The sequence below is a fragment of the Pomacea canaliculata genome, linkage group LG10, assembly GCF_003073045.1.
Source record: "Pomacea canaliculata isolate SZHN2017 linkage group LG10, ASM307304v1, whole genome shotgun sequence".
Classification (NCBI taxonomy): Eukaryota; Metazoa; Mollusca; class Gastropoda; order Architaenioglossa; family Ampullariidae; genus Pomacea; species Pomacea canaliculata.
The window spans coordinates 10,561,633-10,585,920 of record NC_037599.1 but is presented as its reverse complement, the minus strand read 5'-3'; the positions used below and the strand labels follow the sequence as shown (position 1 = coordinate 10,585,920).

Genomic DNA, 24,288 nt, shown 5'->3' with positions numbered 1-24,288 from the left:
CAATTTCCCACGCATACTGTGGCATGAAATAATCACAAACACACTCACTCACACACCCCGCCATGCGTACAGTACACAATTATTACCGGTGTACTTCAGCCGACTCCGCATACGTCACCGAGACGTGAAGAGGGCTGACGTCACTAGAGCTACGTGCGCGCGCCATCCGAGCGGGATCTCAATAAGATTAGAAGAACAGATGTCCTCCTGCTGACGCCAAAATAAATACGCGCTGTAAGCTGTTTAGACAAAGAACTGCAGAGAGCAACGCTAATCATGCGACAGAGGGTTGTTGTTTTTCTTCTGTTGTATGAGACCGTGCACATTTCCGGCTTTTAACGTCGAGAGTCGCTCGGCTTTCCAATGGTAAGAAGAGAAATAGGCGGAGGGCGAGAACAGGCCTGAACGCGTCAAAAGAAAAGAATGCCTGGCGCAGTGAACAGCCCCTGCATTCCAGGATCGGTTTCGCAGACGTCTCCCTCTTCTGTGCCAAAGACAGCTGCCAGTGGCGAAAACAGTGAAACAATGTGATGAGGATGTTTGTTGGTGGGCCGTTGTGTTTGTAGGCCATAAAGAAAGAAATCCTGGAAGACACAAATTATCCCAGACGGACTCATTCATTCAGCCAGTCAACCAAGAAAAATAAAATTCATCAAACACTGTAATATGAAGACATGTTGCCGTCGAAAGCAACAGTCTGAGCTATTATGGCTTTGTTCCTTACAGGGCCTACGCTCTATCCCCACCCTGTATCCCAAATAAGCCAGCAAGGCTACATACTCGCACCATTTTGATTATAATTGAGAACAATCTTTCAATGCAAGCCGCTCGCCTCGCAACAGTTTATTTCAAACATTCCAACACTGCACGCTCAGAGGTGCATCACCTGCGGGCCAGGACAATGCCTGAAGCAGCAGGATGCTTCCTGCCACTTGACTCACTATGAACCTACAGGAGTGGACACCACTACTGGCCCTTCGACACGTCCTTCACACACGAGCAAGGTAAATAAACTCAAGAATACACATGACGTGACCGAGAAGAAAATGTCACTATGCAAAATATACAAATCAAATTTTCTGAAGGATAATGCTCAACACGATGGTGCTAAAACGAAAAGGAGAAAAAGCACATCCCCAATGAAAGTCAAGAATACACGTCGTTCGTCCACACTGAGAACAGGAAAGCTTCAGGATCAGACAGCAGCCAGCCGAGGACTGAACATAACTGTGAAAGGTCGCGGTGGAGATTAAAAACTTGGTGGATCCTCGGGAGGTCTGAGAAGTGCGGTTGAACAGATTCCAACCGCTACATGTTACGACAGCCTGCCCAAGCATTCTTAAGTGCTAGCACAGTCTCCAAGTAGTGAGTTTGAGACTGTCTTTTTTGTACTTCCCTGAATTGTGTAAGATTTACTTGGCATCATGTAATTCAACATTTCTCAGTGTGATCGAGTTTTGTACATCGCCTTTTTCAATTTCTCAGACCTGCATTTTTTTTAAAAAAAACTTGCTGGTTTTTTTTTTCCCCCTCTCTCTCCTTCCCTCTCCACACCAGGAGGAAGCGGTTAGAGCATTGGCGTCTGAACCCGTGTGCGGCACGTTGGTTTGATAACCGTGTAGCGCAGCCACCTTCTTTCAAGTCGACCCAGTAGAGGAATGAGCATCTGATTCCAAAAAAGAACGAGAAAGATAAGTTAGAGAAGGAGAGGAGACGCGCACTGTCTCCACAAAAAGCTGGCCCCGAGAAAAGTTGTCTCAAACAACTTACTCCCGAACGACCGAAAGATTTAAAGGACGACCCTTATCCTCCACATTACCTGAACATTGATATAAGACTCTTCATCTCAACTTTTTCGAATGACATTCTATCATCCAAGGGTGCCCAACCTACGGTCCGTGGACCACATCCAGCCCGCTCATTTTAACCAAAAACAATTTCATTTTTAATGTGGTGATTCTGGCAAAAGCGCCATGTTCTGGCCCGCGAGATTTTATATCATGTCCAGTGCGGCCCTCGGGCGAGAAAAACTGCTCTAACCTCTCTCTCACACACACACGAGGTAGAGTTGCGAGCGCGAAACAAAGGGTGGAAAGGGGAATCTGATATAGTCTGCCACCTTCGAAAAATAGGGACTCAATGTAAAATCCAAGTTAAGCAGCCAGGTCTGTAAACATGTGTCACCATCGAATTCCGGAAAGATGAAGGTTAAAAAATGAAAAGAAAACTGTCAATATACTAATCATAGCATTCGTGAACATACTGCGGATGTGTAAATAATGATCACAAGGTACCTCGCGTTACTAGTAAATGCCAAGCGGATTTTGTTTGTTTATTTTTTGGTTTCATTTCCTTTCTTTCGTTCTTGAATTTTCGAAAGACACAATCGGCTAGGCCAGAAACCAAACTGATCCTTCTTTAAAAATAATTGCGCTCATAAGAGAAACAACTTGATTTTACAGAAAACAGGGGCTGACAGAAAGCAATAAAGTCCAACCTCTTTTCGATGTGTGTGCTTTGTTTTAATTTTTTTTTTTAAATCGTTATTTCATCAGAAATAGCAGCCGTTTCCGTTGTTGCCGAGCTTAAAAGCTGTCGCTTGGTGTTCTGACCGTATCGAGTCTTTGTCGATCGCAGCAGCGGGAGCTCTAGGAAATTAACGTCTACCTGGGTCGCCGCGCAAATCCAGGTAGCCGCGTGGAGATGAAGCGGGCTTTTCATTGGCTAGGCGACATAAAGCGAACCTGGACCAGCTGCCGTCTCACCCCCATCTGCCCGTACAACTTGCGCATCTGACAAGTGCTAGCGCCGGGCCTACCTTACAGCTGGCCTGCAGTCACTACCCCCACAACCCCTCCCCCCGCAATCCTCCACCCAACTCCCGCCCCCTTCGGCGAACTTCGTCTATTGTATTGTGTGGGTTGCCTGCGTGTTACGCGCGCTACAGTATGAGAAAGCGAGAGATGGAGGGTGAGGGTGGCGTGGGGTGGACATGGGAGGAGAGAGGGAAAAGCAAGACATCGATTATTTGCTGTGCCTGGATGATGTGTACTTTTCCACACGCAAATTCGTACACTGCTGCTGAAGTGTACATTCAAAGCGTGTTCACTACTAACGCATACAATTCACAATTCTCCCAAAAGCACACGATACTTTAATATTCACGCTATCGCTGTAGCTTGCTTGTATGGCAGCTTGTATGTAAGGATGCTAGTTTGTGCTCATTCTGTCAGATTCTGCTGTTACCACTGGACTGCTTTTTATCTGGCTTAAAAGCCCTTCCGTCTGCTAATTCCCTGAGCGGCAGATAAACGTGAAATATAAATGTTAAGGCATTCTTAAGAGTAGAAAAGAATTCCGTACACACAGTGCGTCCTTATTACACATTCACACTTCATACATATAGAAAATGGTGGATGGGAGAGTGACGCATTTATTTTCAAAACACTTATTACCTAATATCCGATTTTTAAGGGAGTCGTTTAAGTTTTTGGAAAAAAAAAAACTTGTTGGATCCCCTTTTTGCTAGCTTGCCCTAAGGGCTGGCATCTTTTCGTCAGACTGCCCTAAGGGCTGGCAGCTTGTCCGCGCCTTCTGATAACAGCCCCGGCATAACGATGACGCAGCGAACGCAGGCTACAATCGTGCATTTGAGAAGCCAGCTCGCGATTAACCTCTCCAACTCAGACCCCCTCCCGGTCCTCCAAACCTCATTATTAACGAACATTCTCTTTCCCTCACCTCCTTTCATGTGCGCGTTAAGAGGACAGGGTGGGGTGAATTAGGGGGGTGGGGTAAAGGGCACGGTAAATATGCTGTGTATTTTCACACCATGAATCACAATTGCTTTGTGGTTAGTATGATAAGGGGTAAGGGTTTGTACAACACTTCCACATGAAAAAAAAAAAAAGCCTACCAAAGAATGCGACCGATTTGCTAGCGGTAGCTCGACCGCTCTGTGCAATACTGCCGAAAGGCTGAGGATGAATAATTCATTCGAGTCTCTGTGGTGCTTGTTCGGGTCGTCGTTGCACTATAGCCGCAAACATCTGTCAACCTTCACCCCCTCCCCCCAAAATAAACAAAACAACAAAAAACAACAAAAAGTCTCGAAAAAGCCGATGTTCAATCATCGTTAGTGTTCCTCTTCCTCACTCACGTCTACTTTCCTCGCTGACTGCCTTGCACTTCATCAACACGAGATGCACTCCCATTCCTGCCACCACTACCCTACTCATCAGGTTCCCAAATTTTCCCCATGTCTCCCACCTCCCCCAACCTTCCTTGAACCCTTCTTCCCACCGTTCTGCCTGCGACCATCAACCTTGACAGCAGGAACCTTGCTGCTACGACCAGCAAGGCAGAACCTGGCACTGTTCCAGACAGTTCGGTGACCAAGTGCTCGATGAGATGATGGCGGCTGGTGCTGTTTGCTGCTGCTAGTCGTGTCCTCCTCCTGCTCTTATAACTCGTTTCGGCCTCCGTGTCGCGCGCAATCGATTCCCTCTGAAGCACTCGCCGGTGCGGCTTGCGATGCCGCCGTATTTTCGGAACTGGGGCGTGCAGTCCTGCTGGAACAAATTCGCTCCTGTAGTGGGTACAGCGAGTATTGATTCCTCTTCTGCATGGCTCTCTCCTTCCATCCAAAAACCTTCATCGCCTGGGAGATGGAAGCTGCGCAGAAACTGCGTTCTGGTGTCGTTCGTCTCTCCCTTCTGCTGGTCTTCATGCCACCCACTCACTCTTCTCGAACACACACGCGCACTGGGGGTAGGGAATGAGGTGTCGATGGCTACATTTGAAGCTGGGTGGATGGGAATGAATGGCGAATGGTTCGAAACCTCTCAACCTTGCAAATGGCCCGAGCCCTACCCACCCACGCACGCGCCTGCGCACTCTATGGCGCGCAATATTGACGGCAGCTGCCACATACAGCGTCTTTGCCCTTGCCGTCCCTGACTGTCCATGCTTCAACCGCTCCCTAATCTAGCTCTGTGCCGCGCCTGATTGCCCAAGCTTCTCCCCTCTAGCTCCATGCCCTCAATCCATGCTCCGTGCCGTTGCGCCGTTGCGGAGCCAGCTGGCTTTCGTCGCCAGACGCGCGCGATCACAATGGAATAAGCGATGAAAAAAGCGTGGCAGAAAGGGTCTCCGAGGCAGCCCAGTAAGGACATCGACACAAAGGCTAATGTCTAAGCTGGCGGGGTTCTTCTCTTTGGGGCCGAACGCGCGCGACCTTTGTGACCTGGTCGCCATCCGCATCTTACACGCACGCAACTGTCCGGATGCTTTCCTCCTTTCGTATGCGCAGTGTGCTTTACACGTTTAATATAATCTAATGAGTCAACATGCTCGTAACGAAAAAAAAAAAAAAAAAAAAATTGATCACATAGATCGCTTAGTCCACAGAGTTACCTGCGCGGTCTTTGTTCATCTGCAGCTGTCGCAAACCACCGCATAGCATGGCAAGGTACACGATTCGCCAGAAACTACCACTTCGTCGTTCGTGGTCGTTCATTACCGCAGCACGTACAAGGTTTGATGTAGTGCTTAATGATGATCATGCTTCCCCTATTTCTGCTCTCTCTTCCCTCTCCCCCATCCCACTATTTATTGCCACGTCTCTCATATTCATTTTTAATGACACTGACTACACTACTCCCACGCTTGTAATCCGAGTAACTGCCGACGAATTGTTGAATAATAGTAATAAGTTGTAAAAAAAAGTAAACTAAGCAAGAAAAAAGCCAAAGCGATGAAAAATGGAAGAATGGTTGTGCCACACGCTTAGGTAACTCCCATCAGCAACTGGGCTTGGACCTACGGTGAACCCCTCCCACACACGCGCCGCCGAAGGAACACCTGGCGTGGGGTCATGGAGGTAAAAGGATAAGAGTGTCCCGATGGGAAGCACCCGATGAGCGGTGTGGAAAGGGGAAATGAAAAGGAGGCCGAAAAATGACAGGCGTCTACTAACCGAGATGCGAGCCTAAAAGAGTCCAACAATATAGTGTGCACCGATTAACGTGTAGTTGACTCCGGCATGAGTTCAACACATCACCACACAGCTGCCCGCCAGTGCACTGCCAACTACGTAGTTACATTCTAAGTAGTGCAGCAGAGCCATAAAGATGTGTACAGATCTTAGAAGCATGGAGAAAAACAATTTAAAAGCTACAACTAGCAAACTGGATCTTTTTCTTTAAGATCAAAGAATACAACCTGATAACTCTTTTAAACAAAGGGGGCAAAATAAAAAAAAAAGTCCAAGTATTTACTCAAATGATGCCTTACCTGTTGGTTTATCCCGTATGAGCTTGCAGGATTCCAGCTCGCCGATGGAGGCAAAGAGTGAGCGAATCTCATCCTGTGACATGGTTTGTGGCAGGTAGTTGACAATGAGGTTTGTCTTGCTGGTACCGTCCTCCTGCAGGGCCACGGGTGAAGTGGTGCCATTCTGGGTCACCACACCTCCCCCTCCCACTTGCGCGTGTGAGGTTGGGTCCATCATGGTTTCACCCAGTGTGATCTGCAACATTGGGACAGGACAAAATACTTGATGTTCGTCTGCAGAACAATCACTGACAGTCGCTAGCATCCACCTGACTTCTTGCACCAGACATGGTTGCATGAACGCTACTGCGTCTCACTAAACACTCCACTATCATTCTATAAAAAAATGCACCAAGAAACCTTTTTGATGCACGCACACTTCTTACACATTTGTACGATCAAAGACCGTTTTTGAACAGCATAACACTTCTTTGTATTATTCCAAGCTGAAAATAAGAAATGGCCAACAGACTGACAGCATTAAATGCTCCTAGTTTCTTATCAAATTAACCTTTGGTTAATGCTCACAGACTTATTTTCTTTCTTGAATTCTGCATGCATACTTTTGCAATGTGCTCTGCTGATTACTGTACAATATAACAGGTGTCTTTGCAGTTAAAATTATGTCTGGCACAATCAAGAGCTGAGGAATGACATGCAATCATGTCTTTAATTCATCAATGCACATGGAATTTTGTTGGGATTTAATAAGAATAGGTATGGGTGTATGAATGTGAACACAAAGTGTGTGAATACAGATGTACACTGAAACCGAATTTGTATATTATTAGTTGATAAACAAAGCAACAGGTCATCTTTCATTCGTGGTCTGTGAATATACCAACAAAAGACACAAACCAACTCCTTGCAAAAAAGCAAACTATACAACTACATCGTCCTGAGTGTTGGATCCCAAATTCCTGAAAGAATTTTTTTCCTTTGTCAAAAATAGGCATAGCAGAATCCAAAACTGGTTTGAGAAATGATGCTAATTATGGCAATTAGTGAGCAAATTGAGTTAATTGCATCATCCGTGCGTCCACACATGTGCTATGCAAAATGCATTATACAAGCACAAAATCTGGAGAGAAAATGTTACTTTTTATCTTTTAATTAACATTATGGATGTTACATTGTGTAAACTGCACACATCCATGCAAACCTTGCCACTGAAATATTCCAGTCCAGTAACAACAAGCAACCAAAGAGAAAACAGAAATGTTAACATGCCAACAACGCAATTAAGCACAAATGGGTTAGCAAAGAGGGAGAGGTGTTCATCTATCATGTCCCATGGTACAATAATGGCCAGCAGTCATTCTACACACAAAGCAATCCAGCAACATGCCATGAGGGAACAAAGGTTGCAGGATGATTCACACTCTGCTCTCTTCCATTATTGATTGGATGGCGAGGCTATTTCCAAGAGCACAAAACCAGCACAGGGTGGGAAAGGGGCAAATGAAAATGGACAAAATGAGCACAAGCATGTCAGGTGACAACACCCATCTCCAGAACAAAAATCCAGCACAGCCTTGCAGGAAAGAGCAAAAGACAAGAAAACTGAACCACAGTGGGAGAGAAACAGAGGACACTAAGAGATATTGTCCCAAAATATCAAGTAGTCTAGGGAAAAATATGAAGGTTAAGTTGCCATAATGACAAGCAGCTACACATAACAAATTACCAAACACCACTTTTCAAAACCATTTCTGTCTCCGTTAATGGTCACATGAAGTGGCATGGAGAAGTAAAGGAGGTGAGGTCTGGGTAGCATGCAGTTCTCTCTCTGAACATGACAGAGGGAAGTGGTTTGCCATAACAGATAATTTATTAAAAAAAACAGTATAAACATAAGACCAGCTCCCATGGTGACTGACTACTGAGAAACGACGTTTTTCCCTATGCCACTGAAGGGGATGGGTGGGTAGGATGCCCCAAAAACTACTGATGAAGATGATGGAAATGAGCCCAGCCACCACCGCAGCACAAGACTTATTAACCCTCTCTTCCCCCTGAAATCATGTCATACTCACCATGACTGGGGCACACAAGGGGTAGCTAGAGTAACTGCAGTTTTGTGCCATTGCAATATGCTGACTTCGGTGCGCTCGTGAATCACCTTTTGATCCTCTCTGTTAAGGGCTCCTTTGTTCCCTCGTATGCCACAATTCTCACATTCACTAGCGTAAAAGCTAACCAGAGGGGACACAGCAGTATTCACCACTGAAGCATACAAAAGAGAAGAAACATGGATTTGTACAAAGAGCTGCCTTCCTCACAGGCATTCATGGTGGGTACATACCTGCATCGAGATTCTATAGGTTCAAAAGTTCTAAGGTCCTAAAACCTCAGAGAACACAACTGATAAATCCTGGTCACGCTGGAACTGTATGCCTTCTCCCTTCGCGCTGGTTCTGCTAATGTGTGCGCAACGACGATGACTTCACTTCAATGGGAAACTAGACGATTTTCCGATAAGCAGCGGTCCAAGTTTCAGGATTTTTTCCCCTTTTTTTTCAAATAACGATAAACACACAATGAACTGCCGAAGAACTGGTTACTTGGTGACTGCAGCAACGGGGGCTGATTGTGCAGCAGGACTGACGGGAGGGGTAAGCTGGCTGCAGTGTTCACGTTGGCCGGGGAGGGGGAGCCAGGGGTAACAGCTGGCCTAGCTTTGATCCAACACAGCGGCGGCTGGCGTATATGTACTGACGACTGCTGTTGCACCACCAGAAGGTCCTTCACACCGCTAGACCACTCTGCACAGTAGTTACCGTGGGCATTGGAGCCCTTCGCAACCCCAGCCCGACATAAATAGCTTATAGGCCTCACAGCAGAAAAGAAAATTAATACTGATGCCTCGCGAGCCAATCGGCGGGCGGCGTTGCGCTCGCAAGCTGTCGGATGGTCGGCCAATCCCATCCCATGTCTGCTGCTGCCAGCCGCCGTGCTTGCTGCCAGCGCGCTGCCGTATTACCATTACAACCACTTCTGCAACCGCCACCGCAACTGTCAATGTGCCCCCCCCCCACTCCCCCGACACACACACACTTCCACACACACACACTCTACCTCGACATCCCCACCCCACCTGTACCCCACCACCACTCAGTTGTTCCTCACAAGCTAAATCCCCCAGGCAGCAAGCGTGCAACGCCGGTTACCAACGGGTGCCAGAACGCATCAAAACCCTATGAAATGTAAGGATTCTGCTGATGGGCTTACATCGTTTAACGACTGAAGTGTGTGGCTGGATGAGGAGGACTGAGATCTCTACACCGCTTGCTTACGTCTGTCTGTTTTAGTCACATTCGGCACTGTTTTGTTGTCTGTGCCAGGCTTGTTGAAAATCCTTAATGTATCTATAAATATGGTCCACCTAATTCCAAGCATGTACCCTGTTGGCATTCATGAATTATTCTGGCACAGTATTTCCTATTAAACACCATAGGCAGAGTACATGACTTGCCATGTAAGGACTGTTTAACCTTTTTGACTTGTTTTCTCTAGACTACCCTATAATCCCATTTCTATTGTAAATGATAATAGTCAGACGTTTCCTTCCACAGGAGCAAATATAAAATATACAATACCCATATTTTAAAGACTTCTGTCATTCTGTTAATGAAATAAAATCAAGGTGATATGAACAGTTACTGTTCAGTATTAATTTTTGACTGCAGATCTTGACAGTACTGAAAAAAAATTCAACCTCATTTTAGTCTAATTTTAAAATTATTACATTGTAACAGTCATTGCTTCTATTTTATCCCCCAACTCTCTCAGGAACTTGAGAGGATGTTGCATCTACATCTGCCAGTCATGTTTGAAAGGAGTTTACAAACATATTGCAACATGTCTATACTCTCCAAAGGTACTCTAGATTGTGCTCATTAAAAAAAAAAAATCTAATTTATCACAAACTATTGGTGGCTTCAATGGTCTTCATCCTCTGTGTACTAGTGTGCTCCTGTGATCAGGATATACTTGATACAAAATTCAAATTTAAATTTACTTAATGTAGTTCTTAAAATATGTTGTCACATCATTATCTTTCTTTGCTTTGTTGCACCGTTTCTTGCGCCTTGTCGCCGGGATGTGTGTGGGGTGTTGGTAAGGGAATAGGGGGTAGTAGAGACCTCAATTTATGTTTTCTTTTGTTGTGACTCCATCCTTCTCCTTTTCTCTAAATTCTCGCTCTATGCATGAATGTCACCCGATGACACAATTTTAAAAAAAAACCGGCGTCGTCAGGCTTTGGTGTAGGCCACAAATGCAAAAAAAGTTCAATAAAGCCGTGATTTACTAAATTTTCGGTCTGTACACGGGATACACGAACAGCACACATGTACGCCTCGCAGATGACCCGGACAAAGGCGGCACGCGACTGTGTGTGTACTAGTCAAGGCTGCCGTGGTAAGGCAGTGGCGGCCGCACGACAGACACGCGACTGGGACCCTCCTTCTTTCATTATTTGGCAGGTGGGGGACGCGTGCCAGCCTCGCTTTGGTCTTCGGTGTGCACTCCTACCTTTGAAAGAATGCCTAGCCGCCAATTTTCATCAAGGACCATGTGGAAATCTATGTTGTCGTAAAACATTACTGACGCTAGTAGTTTGTTCACGAAACGCTTCTTTAAGTAAATGCTTGAACAAACAAGGTAAATTTGTTCAAATGTTTAGCACCAGCGTTATGGACAGTTCTCATTCAATCTAAACCACAGCCTGAGAAAGGACAGACACTTGCAATTACGTGGTACAGCAGACTTAAGTCTAACCATGTGTCACATGTGTTGTTTGAGCCCCACCATGTCCTCCTGACGTTAAGTACACAAAAATCAAATTCGAACGATGTGGAAAACAACTTACCGGAGAAATGAAATGCGTTGTCTCGCAAAACCGAATATCACAGCAATGCAAGATACCGAAACTGGTATCAATATCAGCAGCAGTCTGGAAGCTTGTGCGACAGCGTCTGGAGAATCGAAGCTTCAGTTCTTTGATCTACACAATAAACTTGCGCATAAAAACCTCAACCTCCGATGAACGAAAGTCAGTGTATCACTCAATTTACACAGCTGCCGAAATGGAATGTTTCTACCTTGAAACTGATGGTAATTTAGGGACACAGTACAGAAAAATAAAATACAACCAAACGTCCACGACACATCTACACGAACAGAACGTGCGAAGGCAATCCCCTAAAATGAGGCGCACTTATACTAAATCGATGCTAATCGATCCCGTTGCGAATGGTCTGAGATAGCGAGATCATAAACAAAGCCTTTCTCACATTTATTCACTCAAAACAAACGCTAAAAATAAAAGTGAATCAAAGTTTTGTCGTTGCTTGCTTGTGATCATTTAACTTACTTATGCGGGTTCCAAGTCTTTGTGGTACTATTTCTTTGCTCGAATGTAGATCGCATTCATGGAATTAGTGGCGGGAAGGGTTTATCTTAAAGGAAACTTTTGAGAGAATGTCATGGTTTCTTGACGGAAACATGAAAACATTATCATTAACATGGTTTTATCTTCTTAAATAATTAACGTCAAAACCAATTTCCTTTCAGCGTTTTCAGCTGTATTGCTGGACTGACCCCAAAACGATAAGAGACGTCAAGCATTGTATGAAACCATTGCGCATGAACCTGCAACTGGTTTCCCTGCTGTGCTTCGGCGGCGTTATCGAGTCGCACGCAGACGCTGCAGCCAATCAGAGTCGGCCTTTCTGGTGGTCTGCGCGCGCAAATGTCCTGCACTAGGCAACATGGCTGACAAACGAGTGGATTCAGGTTTGTTTACAGTTGCCAAGTAGCACGCACTAGACTAATAGCAAAATCTGTCACAAACCAAAACCCACGCTTCTTTTGCAAGTAGCAATATGCAATTATCACAAACAAGCTTGTCGTCAAATTGTAACCGTAAACCGAGAAATGAATGTACAACTATATGCAGTGAATGTGACACCACAACAACTCGGTTAGGGCACTTAAACCTACCAACGTTGGCTAGACTGTTCTTTATCTTTATCTTCGTATGTTAATAAAGTGGTTTGACAAACGGCATTTAATTATCTGTTCGGATATGCGATAAACTGAAATAATAATACGTCATATCACTACTGTACCATCGGTGTAGTCATAAAATACATCTAGTACAACAGCGTAGAAAAGCGTACTAAGTGAATATAGCTCACTTAGACAATAATACTTAAGTTTTTACTGATATTAAGATATGGATGAAGCAAGTGAAAGTATGGTGTGTTTGTGTTTTAGTTTTCACGTCAGTTATTCTTCATATTTGTATATTGTTTACAGCTAGTGAATCAGACAGCACTGAAGAACCTGTTGTTGGCAATGTGAACAAGTTTGCAGTGGTTCCACCTGTCTATGCTGGCAAGCCAAAGAAAGGCCATCTCATATTTGACGCATGTTTTGAGAGTGGTAAATCACATTTGACATGCATGGTACTTAAATTACTTAAATTTGCTTGCATAATATTGTATATGAAATAATATTTCATTGGATGTGTAGCTTAATTTTAAAATCCTTACATTGTTTTTACAACAAAACAAATAATAATATTAGTTGCAGGGATATTGTAAGTTCTATATTTGCTTAAATCTGTAGTTATGAACAAAGTGGCATTTGACATTAGCTGCTAACCTTAATCAAAGATGTGTTACACCTTCAAATGAAGCCTGCCGTCCCACTCCTGAATTATCGTATCAAAAATATAGATTTTAACTCGCACTTAGTTAGTACTTAACATTAATATTCAGCAGCGATCCTTTTGATAATATTTATTATACTTTAGAACTTTTACAGTATTTCTTTGATATATATATATAGGTAATTTGTAAATGTGAAAATTAGTGTTGGCTAAAAAGGTTGAAAAGATACATTTTTGTAATTATTCTGTTGCATTGTGTTCTAATACTGTGTTTCCCTGGCAATAAAACCAGGTGTTACATTAATAACAAAAGGGGTATTAGGGCTTATTTTCAGGGGATATCTTATTTTATTCATGCAAAAAAAATCTACATTTATTCTAATAGTCATGTCATCTCCTAAAATATCATCATAGCATTATTTATTTTTATATTAATATCACAGCTTTATAATTCAAAACATTTGCCATGTCTTTGAATGGATGAATGATATCCATCTGTTTGGCTGACAATCTTAACTAGGGCTTATATTTGGGGTAGGGTTTATATCACAGACATCCCAAAAAATCATTCTAGGGCTCATTTTTGGGTTAGGTCTTGTTTTGGGGGAAACGCTGGTAGACAACCAAAAGATTCCAAACATTACATTTTACAAAAAGACTCAGAAACAACTAGCTTGAATGTCAGCTGATTGGTCAACATGTCATTGACTAGTGACCATATCATTAGAAAAAAACATGCATTTATCTTATATCTTACACGGCAAAGTTTAGATGGACAACATTCAGTCTTATCTGGCCTATGAAGGTACCTGGTATTCTACATTTTTGAAAGATATTTATACTGAATATATGCTGTATGTGATCTGTTTTAACAGGTAACCTTGGCAGGGTGGATTACATTACAGAATATGAATATGACCTCTTTATTCGACCTGACACCTGCAATCCACGGTTTCGTGTGTGGTTCAATTTCACTGTTGAAAATGTGAAAGCAGATCAGGTTTGTGTAATAAAATTTATGTCAGCGGATTAATGTCCTAAAGTGTGTGTATATATATATACTCCTTTGACCTTTCAGTTTTGGGTAGTGAGGCTTTAGAATGCACTTTTCTGATGGCCAGTTTTTTTGTGACGACAGTGCCTATCTTCTCTCGCAATACCTTTCCATCCCCAGTCATTTTATGAATCAGGTACCTAATCAACAGCTGGTTCAGCTGGGTAAAGTATGCTGCATGATGTGGATATCAAACTGGCCAGCTTGTACACCAGTGGTATCTACTGCAGATCCTCTTACTATTTATATGAAAGTATTCATTCTTAAAATTCAGGCAGAAAAAGTAAAAGCCAGTCATGTAACATAAATAGAATTGTAACTGTGCTGTTGAAAGTAGGTAGAAATTAGGGCGCAATGCATCATAATGATTGTGCAAGAACGTTCTGTATGGTGAGAAAACAGTGCTGATTGTATTACAAAAGAGAGAGAGGGAGTATTTAACTGGCACAGCTGTTGATTAAGCAAGGCCTTCACTTTCATCATTCTAGTTACAGACAAGGAGTGTCAATTCATAATTAACTGCATAGTTTTAAAAAACTATCAGCTATAAATTCTTTGATATGTTGCATTTCTTTCATTCAGTCTGTCCTTACCATCTCTTTTTGTCTGCTGGGGTAGGGGACTTTAGAAAGAAGAAAAATGTGCTCAAACATGCAGCAAGACCATGGGTGGAAGCTATCAAGCAGTATGAAGAATGTGTGGCGGAAAAGGGCCTTGACAGTCATTATAAAGGATAACTGCCTGAGTTTCATTATCATTTTCTGAGTTTTAGCCATCAGGATACCAAAATACCATACAGTCAGAATTCAAATGGCTTCATACTCAAATTTAAAGCTGTCTTAACACCCAGGACCTGGGTGTTTAATTAATTCTTACTGCTATTGTGTTAATGCACGGTGACCAAGGATTGAATAATGACTGTGGATGCACATTAGGCCTAGAGTGTAAACAAATCAAGTTCTGTGGTAACCATTCTGAAGTAATGCATTGTCAGGAATTAAATTGGGATGCAAAAGTAGCTAATCTGTCATGAAGGATTTTACCAAACTGTACTGTTAATTGTAATGTGTGGCTTGTATTCCACAACTGAATTTCTGTTCAGAGATTAAAAATATGATTCTAGTCTTATTAGATAAGTGCTTTAAATTTAGTTTAATATTTTTTTCTCCTTTAGAAAGATTCCATTATTATTTTCTGTTTTTCCTCTCTTAATATGTACATCAATAATAATTGTTAATAAGTGTTTTCAAATTCCTTAAAAGCTTTTTTTTATCTTCAGCGGGTCATTTTCAACATTGTAAACTTCAGCAAGACAAAATCTTTATACAGAGATGGCATGACACCTCTTATAAAATCAACCAGTCGACAGAAATGGTATGGTGCATTATAAGATTATTAAAAGTACTTTCTTTTTATATTTTTTTTTCATGTATTTTATTCATGATTAAAAACTTATTTGCATATGTTTCTGTATTTGTTTGTATGATTATTTGAATTTTCTGTGTTTTGCAAACAATTTCATTTAGGATTTTTTCTCCATTGTAGATACTTTGATACAAGACATTATGTCATTGAAGGCCTAATAATGATAAAGAAATTTCTCTAGCCCATTTGCTACCAGTAACAAACTCAGTGTGCTTTAATATATATAAACAATTAGCTTAACAATATCTCTGTCTCTCACACACACATGGAAGGTATGAAAAGAGAAGAGAAAGCCTACAGCTATTTAAAGTAGCTTTAAAAAGTTAGGTCTCAAGGCCAGGCTTGAAACCATGAAAGTGGTACATGTTCGAAGTGATGGGGACAAAGCATTCCAGACACTGGTGCTAGACAGGGAAAAAAAAGCAGCAGCCAGACATATCTCATTTGATACATACAGGAGGTTAACATGAGCAGATCTGAGATGGTTTGATGAGGTGTTAATAACTGAGACAGAGATCTTGGAACAAGGCCATGCAGACAACAGTAGAAGAGTGAACCATCTTATAGTTAGCACAGGCATGGACAGGCAACCAGTCCAGCTCATGGAGTACTGGCATCACATATCAGATTTGCACATGGTTTTTGGTTCATTGAAGCTTGTATACAGTCTGATGGTAAGCTTAAAAGGAAGGTGGAATAGTCCAGCCAGAACAACATAAATGCAGACATAATATACTGCATCAAATTTATCGGGTCACACTGGGCTAACATAAATTCTTTTAATTGTCTAATTTTATGTAGTTAAGGATGATGATGATTTGTGCAAATATTAGCATTAAGATTTTAAGTTTGATTTATCAGAACATACAAGAAAAGAAATTCACAGATCTTTTAGACACAATCACACCTCTGCATCTGTGCTGTAACATCATAAATTTTCAGTGTCAGGAAGCGCATTGACAATATAAAACCATCATTTTTGTGCAGCTCATCTGCAGAGTAAAAATTTATATTTTAGACTGCATGTTCATCTCAACTGTAGAAAATTAAATCTGTGGGGAAATGTATGCAAATTTCTACTGTCTTAAACATTTCTCTTGTCTCCTTGTTAATTATGCTTCTTTCGATATTTGTAAGGAGCCAAGTGCAAAATTGTGTTGTTTTTTAACACTACACAGTTGTTTTTGTCTTTTGTACATGAATGCAAGCTATTGTCTTGTTAGAGTAAGCAAAACGTTAAGCTTGCTTGAACTTTCAGAATCATTATGAGTCATATTTGCTTGACTGCTGGAGAGTAAAGTAATCTGAATATGTGACTTTTTTTGTTGTTCATTTGGTAGGGTGCGAATACCTGCCAAGTACGTATACTATTACAGATGTCCAGATCATCGCAAGAATTATGTCATGTCATTTGCGTTTAACTTTGACAATGAAGATGAAGTATACCAGTTTGCTTACTGCTTTCCATACTCCTACACAAGACTTCAGAACTACTTGGACAATCTCGAAAAAAAAAATTACGACTTTTTCACACGGGAGCTGTTATGTCTTACTGTGGTGAGTTGTGACCAAAGTTTTAAGAGACATTTTAACATAGCAAAAACATGAATTCCTGGAGTTTTATAGAGAATTGTTGGTCTGATTTTTTTTTTTTTGTTAGCCAAGGTGTATTTATGACCAAAAAGAACTGAAAGCCAGGCTGAAGCAATGGCTTCACAGCTTGAAGCTTGCGGTCATGGTTCTCCTTAAATTTATAATGCATGATGTTTTTCCTTAAAACAATCTATTAAGTGTGGAAGCCTAATGACCAGAAGAACTCCTACTGATCACAAATTTTGTTTGAATTGTTTTTGCCATTAAGAAAGACCATAGAAAAACAATCCAGGAAGAAACACATGCTGTTGTTACTAATGATTATCTTTTACAGGAAAGTATTAGAATGGTAGCAACCCTCCCCCCACAAAAACAAGAATTTGTTTTTTTTCCATGGGAAGTCTTTTTATAGGTTTCCTGTTCCTTTTGTATTTTTGCATCCTTTTTTTATTGCAGAAGGCACTGAAGATTTGTTAATGAGCTCATTTTGCCTTAAACATTTAAAAATTTTTCCCAAGACACTTTCTAAAGACAGTTATTACTTACAAAGAGACAAGAATGCTCGATCTTGGCATTCATTAAGTTTGGGTGACTGCCAGAGCCTCACTTTCCTGTAGAGTCTTTCTCAGTTTACTGAATCATGTCTTTTGCTAAGTTAATAGACTAATACTTTCAGCAACAAAGGAGGCTGGACCTGCTAACCATCACACATCCTGATAACCTCTATCCACCTGAAGGTGAGAAACAGAAGATAATTTACATAACTGCAAGGGTGCATCCAGGTGAGACTCCCTCATCTTTTGTCTGCCAGGGTAAGTAAATTGTAAACAGCAGCTGTCAATTCAAATTTTATATCAAGCCCTTTTTATAACTTTAAACAGCCTCATCTTGCAGCTATAAACTTATTGTTTATTTTTGAGACAGTAAGAGTATAGGTTAGCAAAGAAAATGAGGGCTGTGTGTTCTTGTATAGATATATGTGTGTGCATGTACATATGCATGTTTGCTTGCTTGTGAATGCAGGCAGGTGCAAATATAATTATGTATTTGTGTACATAATGGTGTGTTCATGTATCGCTATGTCAGAGAATGGGTTGAAAAAAGATGTTTGATTAGAAGTTATGTATTTAATGTTCTTTGATTTTTCTCCTGTCTTGCTGCCAGTTTGTCTTTTTCCATTCACTTCATCTCCTTACACTTAACCTTCTGTCTTTCAGAGTATCTACGTTTTTATAAATAGGGAATATTAATGAATGTTAGTCAGAAGAGGAAATTTACTAATTTTATAGTTAAGTAGGAGAATGTAATATTCAGTTTTGTGTTTCAAAAGATTCTTATAACAAGCTTTAAAATACTGTTGTCATTGTCCCTTTTATTTGAAAGGGAATAGGAACTGCCACATGTCTGGGTTTTTTTCCTTATGATTTGTTATGATATCCTACTTCAAATTCTTCAGGCTGTTAAAGAGCTGTGAAAATTTTCTAAGGGTTTGTTTTCCTTCCAGGTGTAATTGACTTTCTAGTCAGCAGTCACCCAATAGCTAAAGTCTTGCGAGAACACCTTGTCTTCAAAATTATTCCGATGTTGAACCCTGATGGAGTTTACCTTGGCAACTACAGGTAAGGTAGCTGTTCATGCTAAGCATTTTACAGCCATTCTTTGTGTGCTTTCATTTTTCGCTTTGTGTTTTTATGGGGGCGAATTCATCTTCAGGGTTAGGGTATTTCAATCATTTCTTTGTATTGCTGTTATGAACGTGGTAATATGATTCTTTTTAATCAGCACTAGACATAATGCTAGATAACTTGACTACATATGCATGAGAGGATCCTTACTGCTTTCTCTTTTTATGTCATTATTAATCTTTCATTTGGTGTGTAAAGATAAGGAGAATCCTCTTAATCTTTCGGTCACTGGGGAGTGAGATGTTAGATGCTGTGCTTTTGTTGTGAGCGCAGTGGCCATATCTCTCTCTTGCTGCCTTTTCTTTCCCATCGCAAAGGGTCAGATATCCAGATATTCCTTTCTGCTTCTGTGTGATGGGCTTGGTGTTTAATCATTATTTTGTATTGATTCCCATCTCCATGTATTAACATCCTTTCATGAAAAGCGATGACGAAAGGGGAACATCTTGCATTTTCTTCTAATTTGAAATAATGGGTTTTAAATGTGAAAAGAGAAACATAATTTTTTTTTTAAACATCAAGAACAAATTTTTTTAAATGCAGTATGCATATTTAGAAATACTGTGCTGGAGCATCTTTGGAACATCTTGTCAGTTTCTTAATGTTGTATTTAAGTAGTAGGGCTGATACTGTTTGAGTTCTAAGTAACCACAAATAATTTCTGGGGATACCTGGAGCTCTGATGTCAAGCTGATAGTAAAGTTCCAGAAAAAAAGCAGGCATTTGCTTGTAATTGTCAGTCAACCTGTGTCCCATTACTGGCACCAGGGCGTATGTTTTAGCATGTACTTTACCGTGTCTCTTACAAAATATTGCACAAATGTAACTGTCTCAATATTGTTGTAAATGCTTGCTCAATGTGAGAACAGCGAATCAACTATCAGAATGAAGGAAAACAATTGGTATGAGTGGTATTCAAAAAATCAAATGAAGTTTAGAAAAATTAAAGACATATGTGGTTCCCCTGGAATGCTTCCATTGTCCATAAACTGCAGTTCATCTATACCAGACTCTTATCTGTTTGACTGGCCCTGATAACTAGGCTATAGAGTCAGCATGAATACAAGTTAAAGAGTTTTCATAAAAGTGTATTTGAAATGTACAGTGTGGGGAAACAAAAATTAAAAAACTTATTGAACAAACTTTCAATCATACTTTTGCTTTTTACGCGATTGATTAGTATTTAATGTATGTAGTGTTCACATTGACATAATATTTTTCACGTTTGCTAAATATAATGGTGACACCACGACCTTGATGAATGTAAAGCAGAGCTGTGGAACTAATATCGACAAGTTCTTTGCCACATTTGAAACAAGTGCAGATGGAGACGCCATTTTTCCCAAATGCCTGCTAATGAAGCCAGGTCATCAAAGTGGATGGGGTGGAGGAGGGACTAATATTCTCATGTTTTCACTAGAACTAGGCAAATGTTAGAAAGACTTACTGTGTACATGATGATAACTTTCAGTGAGGTTTGTCTTTTTTTTCAAGAATGCACATTTTTTAGAGATGAAAGGCATTTATGCTAAGGATAGTCCCACATAAGTAAGGTCTGTACTCCATCAGAGGAAGTTCACCATGATTTTATGTAAGTTGTAGCTCGTGGTCACTGACATTGAGAGAGTGACTGTTTCATACCACAGATGCTCACTGATGGGCTTTGACCTCAACCGACATTGGCAGGAACCATCACCCTGGGCACACCCTACCTTATATTCGACCAAAAACATGCTTATGGAGCTGGATCGTAGTGGGGTAGGTGTTGCCTGCTGTGAGTTATTCAGGTCACTTACAATCCTACCGATTAGTACAGTACTTTGAGGTACTCTGGGTTTTTTTTTTATTATCTTGCTGTTGTACAGTTGCACTGATACTTGACTGACTGTAAATGTGGCAGACTACCATTCTAGGAAAGTTACATTTATGTTTATCTTAAATTAATTGTAGAGCAGGTCAACCTCACCTCTCTTGAAACAGCTGCAGCAAAATCACTTTAGTGGGGATGCATGTTTAGCTGAAGATTAGAATATCACTTATAGACAACTTCTAACACAATCTTTTGAAAATAAAATGCTGTTCTGTATTTTTCATATTCATTTATATTCTGAAAAATATGCTGCATAAGATGTCGCTTGCCGTTTCATGAAAATTTTAGGGGAAGCTAGTCAAGGAATCAGATGTAACAACCACTATATTTCTATGGGTAGTTTATTTAACATTGCGATTTCCTAGATTCCTTGAGGGGATTCAGGCGATAGTATTCAGTAGTGTATATTTCATGCCTTTTTTTTGTCTCTAAGCTATATTATTTTTCTTTATTTGTCAAACGCCTTTACACTTTAAAAAAAAAAAAAAGAGTATTGTCTCTATGACTTCAAGAAGAGGGAGGATGCTGCAGAGTAAAACGTGAAATGTAATAGTTTAAGTGCGTTTGTTAGCGAGAGGGGGAGGGAATAATGAGTGGGTGAATAAGTATGTAGAGAGATGACAACAACCATTATAATTACAGAAAAAGAAAAGTTGCTGACCAGGTATTAGTCCTAGTCTTCAGGTCATTATGGGCTATTTAAATTGTTTTTCAGAAGTATGAGGTGGATTTCTACATTGATCTTCATGCTCATTCCACATTAATGAACGGCTTCATGTACGGAAACATTTACGACGACGCGGAACGCTACGAAAAGCAATCTGTATTTCCAAAACTCCTGTGCGCCAACGCTGAAGACTTTTCTCTTTCCAACACCAACTTCAACCGTGATGCTGTCAAGGCAGGCACGGGCAGACGGTGAGTCGAGCTCATGACTGGTGTGCTCCATTGTCTGTTACTCATCAACGTAATGGTTCAGATCCGACGGTTTCACCATTGTTTTTTCTCATGCCACCTCTAAAGGTCTAAAGCCCGCATGCGTGTGTCGAACAGAAAAACAGTGTCGGTTAAATGAGTGGTGATAGAGAGGAGCGTTCCTGTGACCGCAGGGTCGCCAGTACACGAGCAGGGAGACATCTGGTTTGGCGTCCCACCTCGAGCACAGAAGGCTGCGTACTGCAGAAGAGCTATTAAAACACATCCCTGCTCGCCTTTATGTAAATATTTGTAACCGAGTACCACATATTGCTGGCAGAAATGGATTCATTTTTTAGTGGGAAATGCGTAAAGGAAATAAAACTTATGTGCATGGCGTTTTAAAGAGAAGGCGTGTTTGTGTGGAGGTATGCACATGCGCTCATGAGATAGTGTGTGTGTTCGTCCGCCCGCTGCTTGAGTGCAGGCAGGAGACTTAACAGACTGCACATAAGCTTACAGACTTGCGTTTTAGATAAAGAAAGATAAACTATTTTGGAGCATCGTGTTGTTGGCCTTTCCAGGCACCTCTAAATGGTACTCTTAAGGTTGTTTTCCATCTTGCGCTTTTCCGAAGCTCGTAAAAAATCCCAACTGTGCTGGTGATAAAAAGTATGGGAGGTCGGTTGGCCGACGAGCATGGTGATAACTGCCCGGTTTCAGTTGTTTTTTTTTTTATTTATTTTTTAGGAGGTAGGGGGGATTTATTTATTAATTTTTTATTATCGTGAAATACCGTGGATGTTCTGAAAAGGCTATGATACAGTTCACTTTTGCACACTGTAGTATATGCTTGTATTTGTAGTATGCAACTTCAGGGAATTTAATCAGCTTTGATGCGAATTACTCATACCTGACTCACCCAGTGCGCTGTTTTGTAATTTTGTCGCTCGCTCGCGCTGCGTGTAGGGTGAGAAGTAGGAGGAGATGTGTCTTATATATTGATAGAAATATGTGGATGGATTGATAGCTGGCGTGGTGAGTGCATGGTTAGAATCGTATTTGGATGGGAATGCAGGAAGAGTATGTGTGTGTCGGGTGCGTGAACATAATTTGCCTGCTAAAGTGAAAGTTGTTTTGTGGAAATGAATATCGCTTGGCTGAATAATTCATTGTTGAAAATGTTTTGAAATCTGGTTACCCGTGAAAGACGAGCGTGCTGGGGAAGAAAAGGTCTGCGCTGTTTCTTCCCTCTTTTACTCTCCCTCCCTCAGTCTCTTTCTGACACACACATACATATGCACATTCACACAAGCGCATACGTATGCACCCAGATTTTTATCGCTTCAAAAGTGTGTCCAAAAAGTGGATAAATCCATGACCAGCAATGGGAAACATACACGTGGATTCTGTGGAAAACATTAACCATAATTCTTACAACACGAAAATAGTGCTGGGTATTCACTGTGCTATAATGCAGCATTGTAACACGTGCGTGGCTACCCGCGTGAAAGCGTCGGGTGTGGCCGGAATGAGAATCAGCGTGCAGAATGGCTTTCAGAAGCGTGGTGCTAAGAGGCTGTTCTGTTGGCCCAGTAGAGAAGTCAGCAGGTTACGGCCCGACTGACAGTCTGCTAGGCCTGTTCTGGGGGTAATTGGCCTGAACAGAGCACCAGGCCCGATAATCGGCCTGAATGAAATGAGAGTCCAAGTGAAAAGCCCGCAAGACTGCTGCTTACTGATTTATGTATGAGATGATAGTCCTGGCCATGAATATTGCATCGAATCGGCTGCCACAGGTCCACGCTAACCCTAGGCAACGCCATGGACACACGTCATGCCAACCTTGTTTTTTTTTTCTTTCTCTCTCTACCCCTCCTGTCACTTTCTTACTTCTCTTCCCTCTCTAGTCTGTCTCTCCTCCTGTCCCCCACTTATCCGTTCCGTGCTTGCTGAATGTATATTTCTCTCATTCCAGTGGCATTGTCTGAAAGCTTCTTTTTTCCTTTTTGCGCTCTGTTTTTCTCGTCACCACACTCTGTTGCACTTGTTTTCCTCCAACCACCACCCTTTTGTATACCCCCACATGTGTACTTGCGAATGCGAGAGAGATTTATTCACCTTACTAGTTTTGTTTGTTTGTTTGTTTGTTTGTTTGTTTGTTTGTTTTTATCAGTTTTTAATGAGAACCGTATTTTTTAGCTTGATGCTTTTTTTTTCACACGGTAGATTTGTATTCTTCAAACACGTCTAATGTATCAGAGGTGTTTTTTTTCTTTCTATCTATATATATATCACGCATACATACACATAGATCAATCAGTTAAAAACAGCTCATAAATCTGTTAACGTTCTTTATTTTGGTCTTATTGAAAGAAAATTTAACGCAGCTGCAGTCTTTAGTCAGTGTGATTTATGAATAACAGATTTGCATATGTCAGCATCTGTGTGGTGTTCACAAGTTTTCTTTTGGCCATCCCTTCCGTGTTCCTGCCCTCTTCATTGAACACGAAAGCACCCGGCTGACAAACGTACTCACTTATCGACGGGAGAAACACAATTTGCATCACTATTGAACTATTTACAAAGCGTCCAGTGTCATTTTGTGGAGGGAGGCAGGCTTACTCCACCTAGGCGGAGCGTGGCCAAGCTTACACCTCTGGCGTTCACAGCATTTGCATTTTGGGTAGGGGTAGGGGGGATGGGACTCTGGCGGGCTGGGGACATCCCCATC

At 41.4% G+C, this 24,288-nt stretch overlaps 2 protein-coding genes across 9 annotated transcripts in view; one reads left to right on the top strand and one right to left on the bottom strand.

Moving 5' to 3' along the window:
- Window positions 1-11,559, bottom strand: part of LOC112574021 (ELAV-like protein 3) — a 29,882-nt gene extending 18,323 nt beyond the window's left edge. Inside the window, exons 1-3 of one of the 7 annotated variants that reach the window (XM_025254808.1) lie at window positions 11,207-11,559; window positions 8,370-8,559; window positions 6,295-6,529 (exon numbers count right to left, since the gene is read on the bottom strand). In XM_025254808.1, the coding sequence (XP_025110593.1) occupies window positions 6,295-6,529; window positions 8,370-8,420 (286 nt within the window). In that variant the 5' untranslated portion in view covers window positions 8,421-8,559; window positions 11,207-11,559. Of the gene's footprint in view, window positions 1-6,294; window positions 6,530-8,369; window positions 9,316-11,206 lie in introns of those variants that run through there. The other 6 variants (XM_025254813.1, XM_025254809.1, XM_025254811.1 and 3 more) reach the window with 6 other exon arrangements.
- Window positions 11,560-11,980: 421 nt separating this feature from the next.
- The window catches only part of LOC112574020 (cytosolic carboxypeptidase 6-like), a 57,946-nt gene continuing 45,638 nt past the window's right edge, over window positions 11,981-24,288 (top strand). The window contains exons 1-9 of one of the 2 annotated variants that reach the window (XM_025254805.1): window positions 11,981-12,132; window positions 12,658-12,783; window positions 13,888-14,012; window positions 15,346-15,440; window positions 16,832-17,048; window positions 17,761-17,896; window positions 18,589-18,703; window positions 20,416-20,527; window positions 21,355-21,557. In XM_025254805.1, coding sequence (XP_025110590.1) covers window positions 12,108-12,132; window positions 12,658-12,783; window positions 13,888-14,012; window positions 15,346-15,440; window positions 16,832-17,048; window positions 17,761-17,896; window positions 18,589-18,703; window positions 20,416-20,527; window positions 21,355-21,557 — 1,154 coding nt within the window. In that variant the 5' untranslated portion in view covers window positions 11,981-12,107. Of the gene's footprint in view, window positions 12,133-12,657; window positions 12,807-13,887; window positions 14,013-15,345; window positions 15,441-16,831; window positions 17,049-17,760; window positions 17,897-18,588; window positions 18,704-20,415; window positions 20,528-21,354; window positions 21,558-24,288 lie in introns of both variants that reach the window. The other variant, XM_025254806.1, reaches the window with a different exon arrangement.